Below are 27,255 nucleotides of genomic sequence, written 5' to 3'. Positions count from 1 at the left end.
ATGGAAGACATCTTGAAGAAAGCAGGTGTGCGTGGTGCTCCTCTGGCTTATGACAAAGATGCCAAAATGGTCAAATGCCGGGATCTGAGAGGACCAGAAAAACAAAAAGTTGAGAAAGTCTTGGATGACATAGAAAAGCTTGTTGACTCTCATGCACACGGACATGTAGTGGTAAATGCATGGCGCAGGTTTAGGGTTCTGTATGACGATGTTCGATCATTCAAGAAGGCTGAGGCCATGTCTCCTGACAGGCCTGCCAAATTGACAAAGTTGAGAAATGACTTGGTTGAGTGGTATGACAACCTGGTAGATGCTTGCACTTCGAAGATAGCAACCCCCTACATGCATCTCTTTGTAGTACATGCCGCTGATATCATAGAAAGGCTAGGTTCTATCCACATATTCAATGCTCAGGGACTAGAAAAATTAAATGACATGACAACAACGGAGTACTTTAGAGGTACTAATCATCGAAGAGGAGTTGAGTCACTAGTCCAGATCATGCGAAGGAGCAATAGACGCCTCTACCGTGCACACAAAGGCATAAAACTTCCACGAAAATCCTACAAGTGTGGAAAGTGTGGCAAATATGCTGGCCATAATAGTGCTACTTGTCAAATGTAGAATTATGTCACAATGAATCATAAATGGTTCATGCACATCCAGTCACCCAGACCATACAGAAGCAATGAAAAATTAATATGGATCTTTATGTTCATCGTTTTGTATAATAGTACAGAGATGTTGTTGATGTTCAAGATAGTATGCATGTCCAAAAAAAAAAAGGAGAAAAACGCAGGTGTTTAAACTTTGGGGTACTCTGCCCTACTTTGGGTAAAGGAAGCAATTGACAAAACTGACAGTTATTGTAAAAAAAAAGATAAATGTTTCTGTCATTCTTTATTGACGCCAATGTAATGTCATGATGTCTTGCCCAGCACATCACTTGGTAGGATGAGTGTCCATGCACAAGAATTGACTACTAAGAGCGCACTAGATAGAGTATGAAAATATCACTAACTCAGATTGGATGGTATGTCATTTGCTTCCAATTGCCAAAGTAGAGCAGTACTGTTCTGATGGAAGTCAACTTTTTGAAACTTAAAAATTACCCTTTGAAGAACATTGCATAATTGTGTATCTTTCCTGAGAATATAAGGGTATAAAGTTCTATTTTCAAATGTCACCGTTTCATGTTTAATAATGTTACTATGATGGATGTACATGGCAAACTTTTTATGCTTCCGCCAGAAGAGGTCCGAGAAGTTTTCGGGTTGTCCGTCCGTCCGTGGATCAATCAAAATGCTACCAATTGTATATGATTTAAAGAATACAATGCCATCTAAAAAGCCCGTAAAAGAATCGTTGATGTAATATGCATTAGCTTCTATGATCGCAGGTCTCAATTACTGGTATGTCTTGAACATTATGTGCACTTCATTGAGCCGTAAGTCTTTACGCAATAATCATGATAATGACAACGGCTTGCAACTATGCAAACTACTAGTATTTCTTCAACTTTATTTTGAAATAATTTTTAAAATGTTTATATTTGATTTTTTTTTCAAACATATCTCACGTTTATAGAGTACAGCTGTGGGTCAAATTCTACTTTTTATAAGGTGTTCTGAATTTTTGCAAATGATAGTGCAGTATCATTGTTAGGACCTATTGTATTCCTTCACAGTACATGCTAAAGTGCTGTGTCGTGCACACTTAAAAAAGTGTTCATAATCATATCCATGTATATCAGTTAAACGACTTAGAAGCAATGAACACATGGCCCAGTTGTTCTGAAATAGAAATGAGTTTTGGATATGGATTCCTAAATGGTAGTTCTGAATACATGCACTCTGATACAATGATGATACAAACAGGTAATACATTGTACTATATTAGCAACTGAAATTTTCATGATGTTCCTTGTTATCGTTGCAGATTATGAAATTTATATAATGTTATTTTTTTTTTTTAGGGAATGTGGTGAATTATAATGTAATTCATTTTAAATCTTTCCAAACCTCCGTGAAATGTATAAATTGACTCTCTCATAATCGAAATATCCTAAAGATAAAGTCATCAAAAATATAATTGTATTGGCTGGAATAGTTTAGCTTATGAGTCATGCAGCCTGCTTCACCCGAAAGCTCATCAGCACTGACCAGTATTTTTGCATTCAAAAGAGAAGACGATACAACCCTTCGTGCCGTCTTCTTCCCTCATAAATGAAAGAAGCAAAACAAAACAAACAAATGGTCAGTCACTGATGAGCCTTAATGGTGAAACATCCTGTACGTCTCATTAGCTAAACCATTCAAGCCAATGCAATTATACACACAGCTCCCCTAGTTCAGCGCTTTTCCAAACTTCAGTGTATTATGTACATACATTACACTATATTCGTATAAGCAAAAATATACCCCTGTTTTTTTGTTACAAGTTTTACGCGCAAAGGTACAATCCTGCCATGAAATTAATCCGTACATTGTTGACACAATGACTTGTTATTCAATTTCACACGCGCTGGATTCTTTTCTAAACCGTCACATAGTTTTGCAGATATCTACTACCTTGTAGGACTAAATATTTAATTGATAAAGACAATAGATGATTTGTACCAATTCTGTCTCTTGTTAGAGCATTTGTACCAGTTCTGTATCTTGTTAGAGAATTTGCACGTATTGTAATTTTGCAGATGACTAAAAAAAAAAAAGACTGAATAAAAGCAAATGGCTGTTGGTCTACCGTCATATATACACTGTTTTGTGTTTATGTCCAAAAGGTTTTGTCAGTGTATGACATGTGTATACAGCATGTGCTTGTGTCGATTTTGCTGGGTAGAGGTGTGCCTGTGTGTGTGTGTGTGTGTGTGTGTGTGTGTGTGTGTGTGTGTAAGAGAGAGAGAGAGAGAGAGAGAGAGTGGGGGGGGGGGGTGGCGGGGGATCGAACTCAACGGAATCAAAAAGTAATTACGACAGTGCAGAGCGCAGTGACATACAAGTACATTATGCAATTCAGCCACACAACGACATTGAAAAGTGATTAATAGTTCGAAGTTTATTCATAGCCGTACACAAAAATCTAATCCGAATGATTAAGTGTCAATTCTGTAATGATCAAATTGATATTTTTTTTATATTACTGATGTAATACTTTTCTAGCTGTGCGAGCTGTCTTTAATATTCAATGGGCATATATACCGTATTTTGATTTTGTCATACTCTACTAGTACGAGTAGTAGTACGAGTAGTAGTAGTAGTAGTAGGAGGAGGAGGAGGAGGAGGAGGAGGAGGAGGAGGAGGAGTCGTAGTAGTAGTAGTAGTAGTAGTACGTCCAAAAAAAAAGTGTATGGAAGGGATTATAGAAGGCAGGAGATGCAGAGCACGCCAGTGCAGTGTGTGGTGTAAATGAGTGGACAGGAAAGAGTGTCGATGTAGTAAGGCGGCCATGAACAGTACAGAGTGTGGAGGTCACAAAGTACACTGTATCCGATCGCGATGCAGCGAGATCATTATTTTTGAATCTGAGGTTCATTTACATGAAGCCAATCACAGCGATCCAGTGGCGTGAGTAGTGATGAATATTAATGAAATGATCACGCGGTGACCGATTGCCCGAAAACCTATTAGCCAATCAGAATGCGGTATCCTAAAGTGCGGCACGCGTTAAATACAGTGTATCAGAGGCAGATTCCGTCAGCAGCTAAGGAATATGAATATTGCAGAGGTACCTATGGGAAAGTTTTTCCAATTGGCTAGATATTTCACATGAATATTCATTAGAATATGATTATTCATTTTAAGGAGTTACTTTTTGGTTGTGCGACAGGAATAGTGGTTCTTTTACGTCTCGAAGTAGGTCATTCTGATGGGACCTCTCCCTGCCTGTTCGCGCGCACCGCGCCGTTCATATAACGCGCGAAAATGTGTGTCCTTATGCGGAGTACTGAATCCTAAGGTGAAAAACAGCTAATTTTCAACTCAAAAGGTACCTATGTAAAATGTGTACAGAAATGTAAAATTTCTGCATCTACTCCTTGTGTACGACCTACATTTCCATTTTGATGAGTTACTTTTACTTCCCGAGATATTACTGCGCAGCTTTGGGCTCATGAACTAGACTTTGCGTGCATTAGCCCTATACCTGTCTATGCACTCAGATGAGTGCTTTTTCAAAACGCGCTCTGCGTATGGAAGATGTCACTTTAGAAATTGTAATGAAAAGACGGGGGTACACGCGTTATCCTAGACCTGTCTGATCTCAACAAATATCTCCAGTACCAGCATTTTAAGATGGAAAATATCCATACTGCTATTGAACTCATTTCAGAAAATAGCTTCTTAGCTTCAGTCGACCTTCGGGACGCGTACTATACAGTACCTGTGCACCCAACACACAGGAAGTTCTTAAAGTTCTCCTGGAAAAATCAACTTTGGCAATTCAAAGTACTGCCTAATGGCCTGAGCACGGCGCCAAGGTTATTCACTAAACTACTGAAACCTGTATTCACATTACTGAGAGAGCAAGGGCATGTAGTAATTGGATACCTTGACGATGTACTCATTATTGGAGAAAGTGAGAATCAAACATTGCAAACGGTTTTTGAAACCACTAGCATCCTTGCACAACTTGGGTTCTTGGTACACCCAGAAAAATCAGTACTATGCCCCACTCAAGAAATACAATTTCTTGGTTTCATTCTCAATACTCAGGCCATGACAATTCGACTGCCTGATAACAAATCAGAGGAAATACAGTCCTTGTGCACTGAACTTATGCAAATGGCAAACCCCAGTATCAGGCAGGTGGCTAGAATTATCGGGAAAATGGTAGCATCATTTCCCGCAGTCCAGTATGGACAGCTCTATTACAGGGCTTTAGAAAGGGACAAAATCAAAGCACTCAAAATGAATAAGGGGCATTTTGACAGAAAAATGAGCCTATCTTTGGAAGCAAAACAAGAGCTGCAATGGTGGACAGACAATGTGCAGTCTACTTTCTCACCCTTACGACACCCTAAACCTATGCTCGAATTGTGCACGGATGCCAGTGGCAAAGGCTGGGGGGCATCTGATCATACCACCCATACAGGGGGTAGATGGAATGAAGACGAGCTGCAAAAAGCCAGGGAGAATAAGATTAATTATCTGGAGACCCTGGCTGCTGGCATGGGACTCAAGTCCTTCTGTTCTAATTCACAAAACATTCATGTTTTGTTACGGCTAGATAACAGTACTGCTGTTGCGTACATTAACAACATGGGAGGCATTAAATCCCTTGACTGTGATCGGGCAGCCCGAGAGATTTGGCAGTGGTGCGAAACTCGTAAAATTTGGGTCACTGCAGCACACTTGCCAGGAAAGCTGAATGTGGAGGCAGACCGCATGTCTAGAATTTTCAATGACCGCACAGAATGGATGCTTGACCGCACAGTTTTCCAAGAAATAACTTCACGTTTTGGGACACCAGAAATAGACCTATTTGCCTCCAGACTTAACAAGCAGGTAGAGAACTATGTCATATGGTTGCCCGACCCACATGCCAAGGCTGTTGATGCCTTTACTCTCGATTGGGGAAAGTGGTACTTTTACGCATTTCCTCCTTTCTGCTTAGTTGCTAAGTGCATTCAAAAAATCAAATCTGATAATGCAACTGGGATACTAGTAGTCCCAAAATGGCCAAGCCAGCCATGGTTTCCTCTCCTAAACAGGATGATGAATGAGGAACCACTTGTTATTCATAGGAGTGAATCCTTACTAACATTGCCAGTTTCTAACACTCCTCACCCACTAAACACTCAGATTGATCTTCTTGCTTGCAGGTTCTGTGCAAGCCCTTCAGAGATGCGGGATTGAATGCACGGATAACTGCTGTAATGGCCTCCTCTTGGAGAAAAGGGACTAAAAAACAGTATGCAGTGTACATAAACAAATGGAAAGCATTTTGTGACAAAAAATGCAGCAACTACCGGTACTTGTACTCGGATGTTCAAGCTATCCTGGAATTCCTGAGTGACATTTTCTTCGATAAAGGGGCAGGTTACAGTGTCATAAACTTAGCACGGAGTGCTCTATCTTCATTTGTGATTCTTCGAGATACTATGTTTACAGTTGGAAACCATCCCTTTATCCAGAGGTTTATGAAGGGAGTCTTTCAGCTACGCCCACCCAAGCCTAGATACATGGAAATGTGGGACGTTAACCTTGTTTTCAATTTTCTTCGTTCTTGGTCCCCAGCGCACATTTTGGACCTGAAAAAATTGACGCTTAAATTGTGTGTGATTATTGCATTAATCTCAGCACAAAGGATTCAATCATTACACTATCTAAGCTTGGATGGTATGGTGTTAAGAGATAATGCAGTCACCTTTCACCTTCATGATCTCCTAAAACAGAGCAAGCCTGGAAATTACTCACACAGTGTCAAGCTCCAGGCATACCCGCCAGACAGGAGACTTTGTGTAGTCAGGTACTTGCAGGAATACATCAGCAGGACCCGCAGAATCAGAGCTAGTGAACGGTACCTTTTTGTTAGCTACAAGAAACCGTATCACAGGGTATCATCTCAAACAATCGCTCGCTGGATTAAGGAGGTTTTGGAGGCTGCGGGTATTGATACAGAGATCTACAAGGCGCACTCTACTCGGGCAGCGTCTACCTCCGCAGCCAATAAGGGAAATTTCCCAGTATCTAAAATACTTGCGCAAGCCGGTTGGGCCAACGAAAGAACCTTTTGCAAGTACTACAACAAGCCCTGTCCTGCTGAGAAAACCTTTGTAGAAACAATTATCAAAAAATAGACTGTGAAGCCCTAAGATTTGGGCAGACATGTCTTGAACTGCCTGAACTTGTGAACTCTTGGAGACACAATATCTCTGCAGCATTCAACCTGAATGAGATTTGCAATGGAACCTCTTGTAAGGTATGCTTCCTACCCCTTTTCGGGGGGGTTGCCTCGAGAATGTAACCACTGGCTTTGAAATCTCATATATGACGTAATCTCTCACAAAATTACGATATAAAATGGAAGATTAAACGAGAACTTACCGTTTGAAGTTTAATATTAATTTTATGAGTAATTGGAGGGTGAGATTACGTCCCACCTCACCCTCCCCCAAATTTCAAACGGTAACTTAATCTCTCGTTATCTTCCTACATCAGTGGTCACATTCTTGCTTCTAATATTGAGTGGCGCGCGCACTAGCGGGATCTCTCATATATGACGTAATCTCACCCTCCAATTACTCATAAAATTAATATTAAACTTCAAACGGTAAGTTCTCGTTTAATCTTCCATTTTGTCACTATATTGAAAAAATAGAGTAGTAGCTTGATACGTGAATGAGCAGTACGTTTTTGTACCACTGTGAATGGAGTGATGTAATGCCATTACCATACTCACAGCCGTTTGTGGCAGCTCATGTGTTAACACAAAATTTTCATAAGACGGTTAACTACTTCTTTCTGTTCTAATCTATTTTACCATCATTACATTTTGTTTATTTTCTTTCATTTTATTACTTATGATCATTTTTTTCTATTTCATTTTAAGCTTATGGAAGTATGTTGTTATGGTTTCCAAGCACAACTTTCAGAATGTCATGGTATTGTCCTTTTTTATTCAAATATGAAATCACACTTTTGAATTAACTAGTATCAATTATAAGTTTTTCAGTCACACCATATCATTATGCAGCATTCTTGGCTGTAATATATAATGTAACTTTATCTTGACAGTATGTTGAGGCATCACAAATAAGCCTAACTGTAAAGATAACATTGGTCATATCAGGGATAGCTTAGTCATGTAACCAAGGTGGGTTGTCATTAAAGATTCTCCCCTCAAAACTCTATTTTGCCCAACTTGAATGTTACCACGTTTCATTTCACAGTCAATTATTCAATGTGCAGAGTGCAAACCAAAACCAGTGCACAAAGTCTTGAACTCTCTTCCCACACAAGGCAGTGAACAGTGCGTTTCATCACATTGCCATGTTGCTAATAGTTGCAAGTGTGTGTGTGTGTGTGTGTGTGTGTGTGTGTAACATCACTCGCAAGGCGCAACATATCCGTGGCCAGCAAGATCTGCACACTCCAACACCATCACTAGATATTCATAGATGTTAATGATCATCATTTCCTGTGCAACAGGGTTGTTTGTTTCAATCTTTAAGCCACCATCACAGGCACTGATGATAAATATATATAGAGTGTGTGTTTGTGTTTGTACGAAGCACTTCCGTCATTACAGCTACAGTGGGCATTCCTGTTTGCATCACAATTTTACTTTTATTGATGTCGCCATCAGGCAAGGATGGACACTGCTTTGCTGTCCTTGCTATATATCTCCTTCTTTTCTTTCATGCCCACGCGTTGCGTCAATATTCTATGATGGGCCGGAAAAGAGGCATTCAAACGCCCGAGATGTGGTTTCCCTGGGCTACATGAAGAGCACAACAGCTCAGTTAAGGGGAAAGATAATCAAATGAAAGAGTCAGAAAGATGTACCTGCAGGTTACCATGACAACAGGATTTTTTTCCCCCTCTTTTTCCTCTTTTAGTCAAGTGTACAATGCAGATGCATGGTATCATATTATATCGCCCACTCCCTGCCCCGCTAGCTTGAAAAGACAAATGAGGAATCGCCTGAAGAGATGACTGTCTTCCTAAGATGTGAAATCATTTGTAACGTGATTCAGTTTCCAACGTCGGGATATAACCCGACCAACAAAAATCATTAAGGTATTGCTGCTCTTTGCAGAGGCCTTGAAAGGACAAATTGGCCAAGAATACATTGATAAAGCCTTGTGGAATTAAATATCAGATGAGAGCTCCCTTGAGGACTATAAGCTGATTTTGACCAGCTCCCCTCCTGTCCGGTGTGACTCCTTCCTGTTGAGATGATTCATGGGTTGTTTGTTTGTTAAGTTTGTGTACTACGAGCTTATAGGATTTCAAACCCTGTTGCATCAAAAATTTACTCAAAATTTCTCAGAACATTCGCATTGTGTTTCACCATTGTATCTTTAAACAACCTGTTTCAAAATGACCTCTTTGCCATATCGAGCCAGTAGTCTAATGCCAGGCAAATGCAGGCTTAAAAACAAAAACAAACCCAAACCAAGAACTCTAAAGCGAAATGCAAACTCTAAGATGTAGACAAGATTTTTCACTTGACTTCTAGATCCTGTCATCGTACCTTGCCAACATGCTTTCTAATTTCAATATCATTTGATTCCACTAGATCTTATTTACAATATCACAAATTCTTTGAGATTTAACAATTGCAACAAACCAATGAAATAAAAAATATATAAACAGATTTCAAGTGGAAGAGAAAATGAGCAACTCCATAGCCTGTATGAAACTATTTATTCAAAATTATTGTGGTATTAAAAAAAGAGAAGCCCATGTAAAAGACAAGCTTTTGGAGATGTGGGCCAGTCAATGAATCAGATTTACAAAAGGAAAAAAAAATCAAAAGGAAGAAGCTAAGGAAGAGAAATAGCAGAGAGAAATTGTAGCCCATTTCATGAATGATTTCTTTACATCTTAGACAATCTTGTTTTTGATAATATACTGCTATCAACAAAATCTGTCACGTACTGTCAGCCAAGTGCTCCCCAAAGTTCTTTTGATTTGCCAACTTTCTATTATTGTGTTTGGCACAAATCCAGTATTTTTATGACACATGAACAGTATACTAGTGTGAGTCTTGTTTTTGGCTGCAAGCAGGCTTAAATGAAAGGAGAGAGAATTTTATTGTTTAATGCTCTTCCCTGAGAACATAATATAGGCATTTGTGTTTTCAGAAAAATTTGTTTTAGCTGCAGTTTAATTTATGAGTTGTTTGGCTGTAAAAGAGCTATGAGGGTAAAAAAACCCCAACCAAATGTAATGCATGTTTTTTTGATATATATTTAAGGTCCAGATTTCATTGGCAAGTGGGTTTATTTAGATACTCGTAACAGACAGCATAAAAGTATACATGCATGATATGTATGCACATATACAGTATACTTATATTTATATTATTATATCAGGTTAGAGAGAAAAATGGAGGGAAAGCTATTAAAATGGCAACAACGCATAAGTTGACAGTGTATTTTTTTTACAAGTTGTGGTACCTATATGTCTAAAAATGAAACAGATACATTGACTTTAATTATGAACTCTTTATACTTACCATCCTCATAGTTTCTCTTGCCCTGGGAACATCAACGTAATGAGATTTGCTGTGTTTGTGGGGCCAAGACTTTTTCTCAAGTTCTGTGTCAAGGACTAGACCATGAATTACAAAAATGTAACAGGTGTAAGAATATTGAAAACAATCTATCTTCCCCAAACTCTTCCCAATAGGGGTAAATTTTAGTGGGGCCACACAAATTGCACCTGCTGAATTTCTTTCATCTAAAAAGTTTCCTGTGATTAACCCCCTTTTCAAACTCCAACATAACCCACCCCCCCCCCCCCCCCACAAAAAAGTAAAAACAAAACAAAACAAAACAAATACAAGTTTCCCACTTGTTAAGCCTGCATAACGTGCTGATCTGACAAAATTTCGGCCAGAAACTCTGCAGAACTGCAGAAATCACAACAGCTTTTCAGTGGTGTGGGAAATGGGCTACTGCCCTGCTTAGGCAGGTGAGCTGATGTACGCACAGAGCTAGCTATAGAGGTTGATATCTGTGATTTGCAGTTTGCATGTGTGACTTTTAAGATACTTGGTCACCTTTGATTTAGGTGGAGGTGTCATCACAACTAATAATGATGATAATAATGATAATGAGTGAAATTATCCAAGCGCAGGGCTTGACACTTTTTTTTCTGATGGCCCATTTTCATCATGAGAAGCTTTAAATTTGAAATTTAGATGGCATGAAAAAGAAATGTAGGATTGGCCCAAAATAAAAAGAAATAGAACAATCTATTGTAAATTTTTTAGCTTCCTGATTGGGCACCAAAAGGTAGCCTTTTTAGAAATTTGGTGGCCCAACGTCAAGTTTTAGTGGCCCAAGGCCATTGGCCACTGCTAATGTAGAGCAGTGAATGGGTAGGGTCCATGGTCAATGTAAAGGGGGATCATAATATGTCATGGTTGTATACCTTTGCTGAGAACAGCATCCATTAGAGCTATCTCTAAGGCTGTTTCATATTGGTCGAGAAACGTAATTGCAATGCTGAATTACAATTATGATTTGGATTAGTGTCCACACAAGCCCTTAATTTTTACACTTGTGTTTCTTAACCCCGTACTTTCTCTGACCCAGGACTATCGTTAGTCCCGTACCAATTTTTTCAGCTTTTTACACTCGCCTATAAATCCTGTACCAAGCTCTTGTCCTGGGCTAAGGAGAAAATGGACCTTTTTACACTCGTATTTCTTAGTCCGGTACTTTCCAAATCACATGAATATTCATGATTACGCTGTGCACTGTACAAGTACACGCACGCACCGGCAGCACTTGATTACCTCGTTTCTGATTGGTCAGTGGGGGTCGGACTTCGTCTCTGTGGCTTAGCCCCGGATTATTTTTTCGTTCTGTTTACACTCGCTTGCTTGGCACCGCAATTGCGGGGTTAGCACTGCAATTGCGGTGCTAACCCTGCTATTTTGCAGGGCCAGATAGTACGGGATTATCGGTGGGGCTAGCCCACTTTGGCAAAAACAAGTGTAAACAGAAAGTGGGCTAAAGAAAGTCCGGTACCAATGGTGGGGCTAAGGCCCCCCCCCCCCCCCCACCTTAGCCCCACCGTTGGTACGGGACTAAGCAAAAGTGTAAAAAGCCCTACACATGACTGAGGAAGGCTTCTCAGATTCTGCAGTTTTGACTTTCGGAGCGAGGAGGGGAGGTGTGGCTTCCTTCAGACCTCCCATTAATCAGGGGCGGATCCAGGGAGGACCTCAACCGGCGCACGCCCCCCTTTATTTTTTGTTGAAACAAAAGAAATAAAATTAATTTTGCAAACACGCCCCCTCTTTACGGAATTCCTGGATCCGCCCTTGCATTAATCACTCTTAAGTGATCAGTAGTGCCAGCTTTGACTGTACTGCGAGCATTTGAGGAGCGTGGTTTTTATGCAGAAGTGGTTGAAAGGTCACCATAAGCTCTGCACCCCCCCCCCCCCCCCCCCCCCAGCATGATTTCGAGGTCAATTTTTTCATTCCATAATTTTGGAGAATCATGAGTGGAAAACACCTTTGGACCATCATTTGAATCATGATTGAAATTAAGATTCAAATCACCAACCACGATTCCAATTTGCAGGCACATGGCCAAATTGCTTAATTTGAATCTTGATTCTAGTGGTGCATCATTACATTTGTCATTCAACTTACGCACTCTTGGTACGTGTGAAAGCCGTCTGCGTACATCAGTGCTGAGGGATGTCCTTGATTTATTGCCAGTCAGATGGTACCATGCTTCAGGCCCCTCCCCCACTCCACTCCCTCTCCCCCACTCCACTCCACTCCCCCCCCCCCCCAACTCCACTCTGAGGCTTAACTGGAGATTTCTACATTGCCTCATTAGAAGCAAACAATCACTGACAATGACCAACTAAACTTGGAGTAGAACTCTCACAGGGAGATGTTCTTCTTCCTTGTTTGAGGGTTTTAATCAGAGGCTTGAGATTTGTTGTGGTTCTTTTTCCAAATTTGGATGCAAACAACACTTCAAATATTATTACACTTACCCTTTGATCATGAATGTGTTTTGAGATGTTTTGTGCCATTGACCCTTGAATAGGAATTCTGGGCTAGTTAAAAGTTAGTATGAAAAGAAAGGGTAAAATTTTGTAAGCACAACTGTGAATATATGTAAAAATTTGGATAACAACTAGGAAAGTTCAAAAATTGTGAAGTTTCCCTAATTTATGCAAAAGAATTCTCAAATACTTGATTTGACTATGTAAAAGAGGGAGCTGATGATGTCTTCACATCATAATTTTCCATTGATCATGTACAAAGTCATTATGAAAAATCAGATATTACACACCATACAAGCTATATGGCAAGTCATGAGGTAATGACATCATTAATTCACTCATCTGAATATTCCTATCAACTATTCAAGAAATGTTTCAATATGTTAAGATAAGCTAAACTTTGTATCAGGTTTTGATCAAACTTTAGATGTTTTGCATCATTATCAGACTAGCTCTTATAACTGGTCCAGAATTTCCCTTTAACTGATATCATGGTAACATGACTGGGATGGCTTTTAACCGTTCCTCCCTCAACTCTCTGAGAACTTTCATTGCCCCGATTGAGATTTCTTTTTCCCCGTTGACAGAAAACAGGCAGGTTGGTACATCCGCCTCTGCAAAAGCAGTCAAGCGGTACATGTATCCCCTTATCACAGTCAACAGCACGTGCCATTGAACAATGCAGAAATGGTGCAGATGTGAGGTACGAATAGAGTGTTTACTGATTGGCTCACAAACTCTTTTGCTATACCTGGTACACTATAAGGGCACCCAAATGGGGTCAGCAATAAGTCAAAATCTAGGGAGCTCAGCCTCGATGGCTATGTATGTCCTCATAATGTGTTTTATGGCAAAACTAGTGTTTACTACATTGAAAAAAAGTAAATTAGACAAAATTTACATAGAGTTTTTATACAGAAAAAGAACAAATGCTGACAGACGAAACTCTAATCATTGAAACCAAAGTCATTTTTGTGGTCAAGATAACACAAATCAATGTGAATTTATGCCACAAATGCAAACACTCTTGTCTAGCTTTTGGGATTCTGGTATGCCAGGTTTCTATGAGGAACGGGTTAAATAGATTCGCACTGGACTTCCCTTCATAAGATTGATTGACAAATGGGCATCCTTTATTTTTAGTCTGATTTCACACACTTGCTGTCTTTTATTTTCACATCATATTTCTCATTTCGTTCATTGAAAATAACTTATCTTCTAGGAAGACATTTCCTTCAATGTCATATGAACTTTCATGTTCATTATGTTTATGCTCAATTTGTGTAAGGTTGACTTATGGGAATGTTTGTCCACCCTATTTCTTTTTTTTTTTCCAGAATATGATTAGTTTCCAGTTTAGCTGGCAGTGTGAAAAGAACAGAAAACATACTTCAGAAAACTTTTGAATGTAAACAGAAAGGAAAGACTTGATGACCTAGACCCCGTTTACAGTGCGAGGCTGGGCCGCGCCTGGGCCGCGGCCGAGCCCGCCTTCATTTCACTGTAAACGCACAAAAGGCCAAATGCGCGGCCAAAATTGGCCGCGCATTAGGCCACGCTCTGGATGTGGTCCCGGTCTTTTCTCAGTGTAAACGCAAACTAGGCCAAATGCGCGGCCAATTTTAGTCTGGCTTCCAGACCCTCTGCCCATACTATTTTGCTATTCAGGATATCAACCCCCTCAACGTCGAAAACTAGTATGGTTTTGTCCTGCAAAGGATTTTTCCTTCGGCAAAGGCCTTTGCCCGAATGGCGACTTTGTCGCCACGGAATCCAGTTGGCAAAGGGTCTGAAAACCAGACTATACCAAATTGCGTTTGTTTACAAGCAGAGTGCCACTACGACAAAATATTGAAAGGTTTGAATGAAAAGCCCTGGCCGAGCCCCGCACTGTAAACGGACAGAATTGCGGGGCTCGGCCCCACAATTGAGGCCGGGCTCGGCCGCGGCTCGGCCGCGGCTCGGTCCAGCTCCGCACTGTAAACGGGGTCTATGTACCTGCATACTTGTGAGTAGACATGTACAAATATGCGTGCATGCATGTGTAAAAGTACAGACTGTTTTGTATACGTACAAACAGAATGTTTTTGTTAAGGTGGCTATCTGACTGAAAGTGTGTGTGTGTGTGGGGGGGGGGGGGGGGTTATTGGTTCGTCTTACTGTTCCTGGTTTGGAAGGGATCCAAGGCAAAAATTATTTGTGTCAGTGGGTTTGTTATTTATGTTGATTTTTTTTTTCAAAGCAAATATGGGGGGGGGGGGGGGGGAGCTGCAGACCTTTTTAGGTAGACAATGTTTATGGGCTTTGTGATAGTTAAAACATTACGTCAAGTTCACTTGTTCATGCATTTGACATTGTTACCACACTCTGGCTGTAAGTGAACATCGTTTCTCAAAAGAACAATCACCACATCTTGAATTGCTAGGATAACATTCCCTAGCTGTCCAATTCTGCAAACACTTTCTTTCACTGGGAACGGAAGGTGAGATGAAATGTGCTGCTCTTGTTTATAGCAGACAGTTGCACCGATAAAACACTCCCATGGGAAATCAGGGAGGATGTGATTTATCCACCGCTGTTCATTCTAAGGCAGTGAAATAAGATACGAGTCTGGAGGCAAACTTGGCTATTTAGATGTTTTTCTGTGTGTATGGTTGCTGCATGTCACTCTGCCCTGGAATCCATTGGGTGCACTTGAAGTAGGGACATGAACATGAACCAAACGAGCAAGAACACAGCATACAGAGTTAGTGGTCTTAGACTACGGTACCCATTTCCTCTCATCTGAAATTAAATTTTGTCATGAATCTCCAATTCAGGTGTAGAGTATTCAGTAACTAAAACTTTAATTATACCCCCGCCAAACGAAGTTTGAAGGGGGTATATAGGAATCAGCGGGCGGTCGGGCGGTCGGGCGGTCAGGCGGTCGGTCCGTTGCAAATTTTGCGTCGCGAACTACTTCCTCAGTTTTCAACCGATTCCCATAAAACTTGGCACAGATGTGTGCCTTGGGTTGTAGATGTGCAAGACGTATTTTTTGACAGTACCCAAAAGTACGTTGCCATGGTAACGGCATATTATGGGCAAAAATGGGTACAAATCTTGCGTCGCGAACTCCTCCCACAGTTTTTGATCAATTTTTATGAAATTAGGTAGGGCCTACAGATGTTCATCTGAATATGTTAATGTGCAAGACACATATTTCTGCAGTGGCAAAAAGTGCGTTGCCATGGTAACGGCATGTTATCGGTAAAATATAGGGCAAAATGCTTCATGGCAAGACTGCTTCATCAGTGTTCTTCCAATTCTCATGGAATTCATACCAAGGTATTGAATGTTTGTCTTAGGATATAGGTCAGCATGACACATTTCTTGACAGTGACAAAAAGTATGTTGCCATGGTAACAGCTCACATATTATGAGCCAAAATGATGGAAAATTTTGTGTTGCAAACTACTTCCTCAGTTTTTGCCCAATTTCCATGAAACTTGGTACAGATGTGTGCCTTTGGTTGTAGATGTGCAAGACGCATTTTTTGACAGTACCCGAAAGTACGTTGCCATGGTAACGGCATATTAATGGCAGAAGATCAAGGAAAGATCTTGCGGATTTAACTACTTCCTCAGTTTTTTGACCAAAGCTTATGAAATGTGGCACACACCTTGATCTTGGTGGGAAGATGTGGAAGACATATTTTTCGGACGTGTCGGAAGCTGCGTTGCCATGGTAACGGCATATAAATGGCAGAAGATCAAGGAAAGATCTTGCGGATTGAACTACTTCCTCTGTATTCGACTGAAGCTCATGAAATGTGGCACACACATTGGTCTTGGTGGGAAGATGTGCAAGACATATTTTTTGGATGTGTCGGAAGCTGCATTGCCATGGTAATGGCATATTAATGGCGGAAGATCAAGGAAAGATCTTGTGGATTGAACTACTTCCTCAGTTTTTGACAAAAGCTTATGAAATGTGGCACACACAATAGTCTTGGTGGGAAGATGTGCAAGACATATTTTTCGGACGTGTCGGAAGCTGCGTTGCCATGGTAACGGCATTTAAATGGCAGAAGATCAAGGAAAGATCATTCCTTGGGTAAGACTGTCGTCACGGGGTGGGGGTATTAATCACCTTAAGTGATATTTCTAGTTGTCACTATAACTCCTCCATCTGGCAATTAAAAAATTCCATTCTGTGATACTCTCACATGAAAGAGTGCATTTTATTCAGCATATGTTGAATGATTAAGAGTGATGAAACCCAGTTATACAAGTGGATTGCGTGAATGCAGGAATGTTAGTAGAACACATCAGTGAAATTTGAGGAATTTTTGACAGTTCATTCAAGAGCTGGGAATTTTTCAAGTTTTGCTGCGCAGCCATCAATGGATGAGAAGACTACAACACATTGTGATGATTTATAAAAATATCAAGAAGATTCAACATAATTATTTTCACTTTTCTAGCATTATGAAAGAGCGCTTAACCAACTTCTTTTAGAAAGTTGGGGGAAATGATATTACACTTATCGTATGTCAGTAACAAATAAAGATTTGTGGAATTCTTATTATACTTCCTTTTGATATTGTAGTATGTAATGTCACCAACTCTAGCAGTCTCCTCATCCAGATGGCTGCACTGAAACTAAAAAAAAAAAGATTGTATCTCAAACAGATTGTCCAATTTTCTTTAAACTTTGTTGATGTATTATGATAATATTGCTGCATTCAGTCAATCCACATTTTGAGTTTCATTCCACAATACACTAACATTCACTTTAATCACAATGGTGAATGATTAAAAGGTTAAGTAAAGCTAAATCTCCTCAATTGTGTGTTACAAGTCAAACTGGTCAATTTGGAGCAAAACTTGATCAAGAAACATCTAATTCATACAAAGAATTGGTGTTTTTGATTTGCTTGACATATCGTAGAAGGATTAATAAACTTTATGAAGTCAAACTTACAACATAAGACCTTTTGTAGGTCTGAAAGGATTGATAAACTTTGAAGTCAAACTTACAACATAAGATTTTTATAAGTCTGAAAGGTCCCATTAGTCAGGGGGCATTCAATATGTGGTGCAATGTCGAATATTGTAGCCATCCACATGTATGTTTTCACAGCATTGGAGGAGATTAAAATGCTTGACTTCTCTGGACATATTAGGTCCCTCAATCTTTGAAAAATGGGGGGGGGGGGGGGGAATTAGATTCTGTGTAAATAGGAAACCATAAACGTGAGTGAGATTGAGTGAACATGCACCTGGCTGATTTTCAGTGTTTATAATGATAAATTTTTCATCAATTTTATTGCATGCCTTCCTGAAATAAAGATGAAAAGAAATAATATTGCATGTTATAGGAATATACCATGTGTGAATGTAATGGCAGACAAGCTTTTTTTTTTCCACTGCCTCTTGTCTGAGGTACTGGTATGCCATCTGTGTGGGAGAGATGGGGGTGGGGGTGTGGTGGGGGCAATCCTTAAGCTATCAATCCGACTTCGAATCCATACTTTTATACTTCCTGCCATTCTTTTGTGATATGGATGTATGCAGAAAGATTTTTCGAACAACCTTCTCCCATAGTGGTAGATTTGACTAAGCAGTTAAGGTGTCGGTCACACTTATTTTGTATTATTGAGTTAAGGAGAAAGTTAGAAAATAAAAAAGAAAATTCAAGCTCCACTCTGAAGACACAGAAAAAGGGACAAAGAAAATGATCACAGCAAAAGGCATTATTCATCTTTCTCCAATTGAATTGAATAGGGAAGCTGGTGTTCAAGGAATGGCTAATAAATCATAAAGCGTTTCTGCGACACCCCTTCCCTGTGCTATTCATTTTTATCATTATCTTTCTCTTCTGAGGGTGCCCTCATAATTCTGAATTCACAATTCATCAGTTCTCTGCTTGTTTGTCCCATGTTTCGAAATAGTAGCATAACCCTATCATTCTTCTCTGCTTCCAAAATGTTTGTATAACAATGACAAAGATTATTATCCAATGAGGTAATATGATCTGTGAGGGATGGTGATTTGGCTCACTTTGCATTGGTAGCACGTCTGCCTCCATTAACGTAAGGACCCACGTTTGATAGCGGAGTCTAGCTGAGCACTGTTGCATGTATCATACCACCACCTCCAGTATGAGGCAAAACATGCTGTCCCTCAGGTAGGACATTAAATGAATGTCCAGTGTCGTAGCTACTCCAACTCACTCACATTAAAAGAAATATTACATCTCTTTTCCCCTTTTTCCACAAGACAGTCCAATGATATCTATATTCCAAGTCAAATTGTCTCGCACAGCATTCAGATACTTTGATCCTAGAATTGTGGATTGGTCTTGAGGTGGAATTAAGGAAATCCACCTCTTAATTGTGCTTTAAAAATGAATTCAATGCAAAACTTATTCATTTGTACATTGTGTGATGGTTTTCTTCTTTTTTTCTCCCCTCTCTTCTCTCTAAAAGCCTTCGCCTGCATGCTACCCTTCATTTCAGTATTCTTCATCCACATCGGACTTACAGTGTGGCAGGTTGGCCTCCTGCGATCACTTGAGCCTATCCTGACATTCATCTTCAGTCCCCTGTGGGGCACCCTCGCTGACCGGTACAGCAAGCACAGGTTGGCCACCACAGTGGCCATTGCCGGTGCCGGCATACTCTACTTCATCTTCCTCTTTGTGCCTGCCATGACTGGGGTTCACCCGGATTCGTTGGTGGCCGATGTTGCTAGGGAGTGCCCATTGCAAGCGGGAATAGAAGACCAGGGATTGGTGTGCGCCAATGAGCTCAGCAATGACCACTTGATGCACCGGCGCTCAATAAGAGGAGATGCTAGGAATACCACCAACAGTTCAAGTACCGCCGAGTGCACAGAGCTGTGTGAAGCTGGTAAAGAAGCCAGGAGGAGTGTAAGAGATGGTAATTTGGTGATCTGTTTCGGACAAGATGAGGAAGTGGCGTGTCACAAGTGTGCCGGAACATCTGTCGAAGACACTGCTGATGGTGCCCTCATTGTGTTCAGCGTGGTATGCCCTAGTGGAAACGGCAGAGATTCGGATGGTTATTCCGCCAACTTCTCGGACAGTAATACAGGGACTAGCAGCCCAGCCTTAGTCCCTGATCACCTTCTTACGAATGTTAGTAATTCCTGCCAGCAGCTTGCGTGCTGCCAATGTGTGAGAGAGAATCTGCCCAACCCGAGGAAGGGGGCTACCTTTGCCATCTGCATTTTCCTTGGCATTCTTGCTGTGTCCTTTAACTGCAACATTTTGATGTTCTTTGATGCATTTACCATGGAGCTGCTGAAAGGTAAGAGGAAGTATGAAATTGATAATATTTCTCATAGTATGTTGATATGATTCATAATAGTGAATTTGATTTTAATGGTGTTTTCATGAAATTTATTGAAATCTAAATTAGATCTAATGCGGGAAGTTGTGTAGTCCATACAAACAAGATGTAAGCATATAGTAAAAACTTAATGATTACCTATTTTCATCAGACTGTCGAGGCACATTTTGTGAATCTGACGCATTACTTTCAAATGGCAATTCATCATTGGCATTTCAGATGTAAGTTAACTGTTTATAGTTCTGATTTATACCAGGTATAGCTAATGAGTGTATATATTTCGTGTAATTTTCACCTTGAACAAGTAGTGAAAGTGATGCCTTAAAATGAGATCAATGATTCTGCTCAGACCGTCGCAAAGACTACGGCAAGCACAGAGTGTGGGGTGCAGTCAGCTGGGGTCTCTTTGCATTTCTCGGTGGAGTGGCCGTGGACGTCTACACCGACCTGACCGGGGCCAAGACCGACCGCTTCGAGCCGGCCTTCGTCATCTACCTCGTGGGCATGACCATCTGTGGGTTGATCGTCTACAACATGAGGCTGCCGGAGCACCGGAAGCCAGATGCCATGAAGAAGAACCTTCAGTCCCTCCTGTGCAAGGGAGAGATCATCCTTTTCCTCTTCATTGTCGTGGTAACGGGCATGTCCTTTGTGATGACATTCACATATGTTTTCATATTCATGAAGACGGATCTGAAGAGCCCTTACCTGTTGCTTGGCTTGGCTGTGACTCTTACCGCTATTGCTGAGATTCCCTTCATGTATTTCTCAGGAAATATCATCAAGCGGGCTGGGTATTCAGGTGATTCTTGTCTGCAGTTTTATCTTGAAATTGTTCATACAAAATGTAATTTATTTTGCCCTCTTCTACCCTGTTTAGTCTATATCAAAATTACTCAGATGCTTGATGCTTGATATTCAGTTGTAGTGAATGCAGACCAAGTGAAACTTACCAAAACCTCATAGAGTATGAATGAGAAATGTGTGGGGAAAATGGGATTCCATATGGGATCAAACCCAAGACCACCCGACTGCTAGATTGAAGCTCTTACAGACTGAGCTAAGGAAAGCTCCATACCAGTACGAAGTTTGTCCCAGAGACTCCGTAACTCGTAATGCTCGTGTGCTCAGAAAATTACATAATTACATAAACTGTAAGGCTAGATATTGACTTTTGGATAAGTGTGAGGGAGGTCTTTGGATCCAGTCCTGATGGAATTCCATTTTCTGTGCTCATTTTCAATTTATATTAACCCATTGAGGATGGGCTGATTTTGCTACAACATGCATTTCCCATAAACACCTGCCAGAGTATATTTGGGACCAGTCTTCAACGAGTTAAATTTATTGTATTGTAAGTTCAATGTATTTAGTGGCCCACATTCATACAAGCTTGTCTTTTACGTGGGTCCCTCTTTTCCATTAATTCAATTATTTTGAAAAATCAGTTTCATAATATATGCATTTTTTGTTGTAATACATTGTACATTTTGTTTTCATTGAATTTATGCAACAACAAACATGTGTTATTGGAAATGAAATTTTATTTGAATTGAACCACAACCACAGTAGCGAATGGTTGATATCAGACAGAACGGATTGTTACATGTTGAGTCCTCTGTGTAGATGTGCATGATATAATCAGAAACACAATTTATGAGGTCTATGACCTCTCATTCCTCAACAAACAGGTAATTGTCCATCAAAAGTGATACCCAAATAACAGTTAGCACACATTTCTTAAATACTAACTGGTCAGGTGAATTGCAGTGTTTTAATGCTGTGTATCTCCGCAAGATGTACCGTACCATAAATTTTCATGACAAGCTTCTGGTATTCTTGCCCACAGACTTTATCATAGGACTCATTAGATTTTATGTTATGGCACAAAGGCACTTGTATGTATGGAAACTATTCCTGTAGACTGAAATCAATATCTTAAGTGTACATCAGTAAAGAAGAGAAAAAATATTGTTTTGTGGTAATATCTGATAACACATCACCATGATATATGTGATCCTGCATTACAGAACTACCAAACAAAGTGGCAGACATAGATATTTAATAAAGGCAAATTCTGAAAGAACAAAACTCAAACCATAACCTGTTGAGGATGAGTCCCTAGTATGCATGGGCAAGTGTCTTTGGAAAATGCGTGTTGTAGCAAAATCTGCCTGTCCTCATTGGGTTGACATGACACATTGTATATATAATTCTACACAAATGGACTTTCCTAACCCATTCAAATAATGGAAAGAAAGGACACGACTTAAGAATTGTTTACTGTGAAAAGAGGCTTTTAGTTGAAGATGTTCAAGTGTAATCTCAACCAGTGGTGCTCTCTGCGACAAATTGGACAAAGAATAGGATGTAAAAGTTAATAGCAAGAACTATAAGGGGATTGTTAGATGAAGCTGTAATTTTGTATGCTTTAAGTAAAATATATACACGACTGATATTAATTTCCAATCCAATAGCATTATCATCTCAAATTTTATTAAAGTGGAAATGGCAAGTGTGTTAGTGATTTCCCATGTTCCTAATGCATAAAACCGTGATGCCGTTTCTTACTACCAAATCTCTTGCCCATATTCCAGGTGTGATGTACATAACGCTGATAGCCTACGTCATCCGTTACTTCGGCTATTCCCTCGTCCGCAACCCTTGGTTCATTCTTCCTGTCCAGCTTCTCCATGGGGTCACCTATGGCCTGGCCTGGCCGATGTTCACTGCCTTTGCCAATACAGTGGCTCCTAAAGGCATGGCTGCCACTCTGCAGTCGATAGTTGCCTGTTCATTCATGGGAATTGGTAAGTCTGTTTTTTTTTTCTTCTTCTGGTTTGACTTTCTAGATTTTAAAGTCATAATTTATCACTTGCAGATGAAACAAAAACCCAGCATTAGTACTTCAAAATAGTTCTAAAATTTGAGTTGAGGATAGAAACAACCAATGAAATAATTTGTACCAGTATAATCGATGTTGAGTGTTGTTAAATATACAAAATGTGAACAATAGTTATAATAAAAATGTTTTCAGGCCAAACCATCTACAGTCATGGTTTAATGAGAAAAATAGTGATATCTCCTTATATAGGCTTTGTTGCAAAAATCTTATATGGTAGGATGTTTTGTGATACAACTGATCTACACATATGAATCAAATGTGATATCTTGAACATTTTTAAAATCACTGATCCCAAAGGTAAACAGGACCTTTAAACATCTCACATCGTGGTGCAAAGACAGAATAAACCATATATTCCTGGTTATCAACTGCATGTTTTTGATTGGAAAATCCCCAAACTAGGACTGTAGTTCATGTAGTGAATATTAAAATTGATTAATGCATTGAAAGTTAAGGAAAGAAAAACTTTGAACAACACCTTGTACATAAACTTTGTAGCAGGACTGCACAGCTATTTGGAAAGACAAGGCAGACAAGAGTATTGATAATCATTGTTGCAATTACTGGCTTGCATTGGAGAAGGGGGGGGGGGAGACTGTAGTAAAGTGAACTCAATGAAAGAACAGAAAATGGAAGAGATAAGAAGAAAAAAAAGGGGAAACTGTTTTGTTTTATTGACTTGCCTATGGTTAAAGTCTGGTGCCACTACAACAGAATTCTCCAGATTTGATGAAAAACAAACACGATTCTGTCTCTACGTCCTAGGTGCTGGCATAGGCAACTTTATTGGAGGCATGATCTACCACAAGCATGGAGCCAGGGTGCTCTTCCGGTGTGTGGGCTCCATGTGCATTGTGGCGCTGGTGATCTACTTCAGTTTCACTCAGTGTTTGCTGAGAGGGAAGAGATCAGGGGCGCAGAAGGAGGAGGAGGAGGAGGAGGAGGAAGTGGGGGAGGAGGTGGAGGTGGGATCCAAAGACAAAGAGCTGGAGAGAGGAGGAGGAGAAGGAGGAGGAGGAGGAGATGAGGAAAAAGTAGACAGAGGAAAAGAAGGAGAAGAAAGAGACAGGAAAAAGAAAGGTGAGCACCAGTGATGGGTTGACAATTTCATTTCATTTTCATTTATTGTTTCTGCATGGTACAAATCAACATATCACTTGAGAAAAAAATACACATTGATTCATCATTTATCATGCCTAACTTTGTGCTTGAGAGATAAAGAAATCATTGTGAGAGGATACAGAGATATGATAAAAGGAAAAATCAAACTGCCATATTCAGGAGGATACCCAGTAAGCCAAACTTAATATTTGGGGCCTCATTAGATATACAAAAAAATAAATATATAACTTTGATAAACTAATAATTTACTGACCTACAGCAAAACAACAAATGATTTCACAAAGCAACTTCATTCCATACTTAGAAGAGGGGCTTTCATCGTGTACGGCTATAAAGTCTCTAAATTTGATTTCTATCCTTGTGTCGTATGTTACTCTCCCACTAGTACTTGTGTCTATTCTGTATGTATCTTGCCTAGAATATTTCAATCTCTTAATCTCTGGAATATTTCATCCTGGAATATACCAATCCCTCTCTACTTTGATCTCTGACAGGTTTACAGCTTTGTGTGAAAGGATAACATATCATTTATGACAGTTGTGTTGGCACAATGTTCAGTTTGGCAGAACTGAGAAGATGTCATATTTCATGGCAGTTAGTTATCAATAAAATATGCCATAAAAGGGGGATGTGATGATCACATTTGCACATGGATTTTAGATTAGAAGCTTCTGCCTGCAGAGATGATCAAGTATGATATATACACTACATGCCTATGCAGTCATGTAGGAAGACATTTTTAAAATGTTTTGGCAGACATGAATTGTAATTTGTGTCTATGACAAGTTGTTTGTTGACAAGGATAACTGTGCAGTACTGTATACACTGAATATTTCGCAAGGTTTTTATTTCCGCGAATTTCGCGAGTCAGGTGCTATTCGCGAAATTAAAGACAAGCGAAAATAATGACTCTGATCCTGATATGAATGACATGAACATATGTATTTCTCCTTTCATACAGTACTCTATGATCACAAGTTTAACCACTTGCGAAATCATCGGGAAGTCCTGATTTTCGAAAATTGAGACTTGCTAAATATATGGCATATACAGTAGCTGTGATGTGCCAATATATATGCAGGTTGTATATATATTCACATATATTCATATACATTACTTTTACTTTAAACAAATTTCAATTGTTCTTCATAAACTTTGTGGATAGATGTCCCAATTGATGCGGTCAACTGGACGGATGCTGAGAGAACTGAGAAGAAAACCAAGGAGGAGGAGGAGGAGGAGATGGTGTTTACCACAGGACTGCAGATGAAGAGTGAGACCACCAGCCATAACGACACCAATGCAGTCATTCACTCTGCAAATGTTTGATTTAGGGGGGAGAAAAGTGTAGGGTGTGTTTCAAATGAAGAGTGAACGGGGCTGTTTACACTTGTGCTGAAATACTGCGAGATTTCAAATGCTGAGGAGTATATGTGTTGAGATTTTCAATGCGGATTTGAGACATGGACACCTATTGAATACTTCGTGAATCTACACTCTTTGGAACGACATTTAAATATTGTGTGACCTATTTCAATGTCTTGTGAGAAAGCCACCTGTGCATTTTAAAGTGATGAATTTGGTTTCATTACAGATCTTGCAGGCATATAGTCCAAGCAACATCTCACATTTCATCTTTCATCTTTCAACTTTATTTTCACCTCCATCAAAATGAACAAAGAACTTTATGTACATTGCGTATACACGGGATATTTGTGATACAGAACAAAACTTGAAAAGGTACATTTGTCAAAAACTTGTTTGATCTGGATTTCTAGGTGTTCATGATCCTCTGACTAGTGTCCAGGTCTTGCTCTAGCAAGCTGTAACATCACACAGCTGAGCCGAGACCAGCAGACTCAGTAATTTATAATTGCACAAGCACAGTGTGTTCCTCAACTACTGCAACCTCACCTCTTGCGGTATTCTCGATTGAAATATTACACTAATGTGTAGAGTGATTTTTTTACAAGAGATATGTGATGCACCCAGCATCACATTAACTCTTGTTGAAATCATGAAAACCTTGAATGCATTTGCATGAAAGTTGTCACAGTCTGGTCGTCAAGAGATAAATGAGTACAATCCGAGCTCATCCGCCTATCACTTAGCTGAATCTGTCTGTCATCGGGATGTTAGCTGGCATACAATTGTCTTCATTTCTGTTCTAAATCTCTAGTAGTGAACTTTATATTGCTGTGAATGATTTGTCTGTGAAACTTTTACAAATCTACAAATTTATGCACACAATATGAAGTTCAGTCATATTCACTGTGAGAAATCGCATCACATTGTGGATGCTGCACCAGTTAACTGGCATGCACCGCAGTGGTACCATATAGAGTGACAGTTTAGAATAGGCCACAATCTCATTGAAATAGACACATATATAAAAGAAATGTACTGTATACGCCGTTATTTTCGCGAGGGTTTAATTTTCGTGAATTTCGCGAATTGCAGTTGGATCGCGAATTTAACAACTCGCGAAATTGTCTCCATGCGCTTTGTTGATAGAGCATTAACGTAAGCGTCGGTGTCAATTCGCGAAAACAACACCTCGCGAAAATGTCTATGACCTCGTCATTCGCGAAAATATCTGTACGCGAAAATAACGGCGTATACAGTATGTTACATTTACATTAAATTCTGTTCCATCTAAAATATCAAACATGAAAATACCATGCAAGTAATCATAGTTTTAATGAATTGACAATTGCATGTGTATACCTCCAGCAGAACCTGGTAGAAAATATCAATATATTTTAGCATAATTCTCCTTATCGGGCCAAATCACATATCTGGATGCCCTCCGGTCCTAGCATGGCCAGATAAATGTGGTCAGACTGGATATGATGAAGATAGTTATGTTAGTACATGAAATCAGTTTGCTCACCACTGAATCACTTGTGACATGTGCTGTATAGGTAAAACATACTCCAAGCACAAAATGGGTGACATCACAGGACTTGATGATTGTAATCCTGATTATCCATCTTAGAAAAATCTTAAAGCCTTGAAGGCTGAAGTCAGTGTGCCTTTGAGTCAAAATCTCTATTGCGTCCTGGAGCTGAATCCATTTGAATAGTACTGTACACTGCTTGAGAAAGCTGCCTGATTTACCATAATCTGAAATAAAGATGTTGCTGTGTTGCTGTTGCTACTTG

At 39.8% G+C, this 27,255-nt stretch overlaps 1 protein-coding gene across 1 annotated transcript; it reads left to right on the top strand.

The window, feature by feature from the left end:
• Positions 1-25,420, top strand: LOC139733073 (major facilitator superfamily domain-containing protein 6-A-like). The gene is made up of 6 exons (XM_071643915.1): positions 1-460; positions 19,180-20,022; positions 20,414-20,866; positions 22,662-22,874; positions 23,735-24,049; positions 25,257-25,420. The coding sequence occupies exons 1-6, from the start codon at positions 1-3 to the stop codon at positions 25,418-25,420; spliced, it is 2,448 nt and encodes an 815-aa protein (XP_071500016.1).
• Positions 25,421-27,255: the final 1,835 nt, after the last annotated feature.

Source organism: Diadema antillarum, unplaced genomic scaffold (assembly GCF_040938485.1).
Source record: "Diadema antillarum isolate AM-2024a unplaced genomic scaffold, OU_Dant_1.0 seq00000460_RagTag, whole genome shotgun sequence".
Classification (NCBI taxonomy): Eukaryota; Metazoa; Echinodermata; class Echinoidea; order Diadematoida; family Diadematidae; genus Diadema; species Diadema antillarum.
This window is presented reverse-complemented; position numbering and strand designations above follow the sequence as displayed.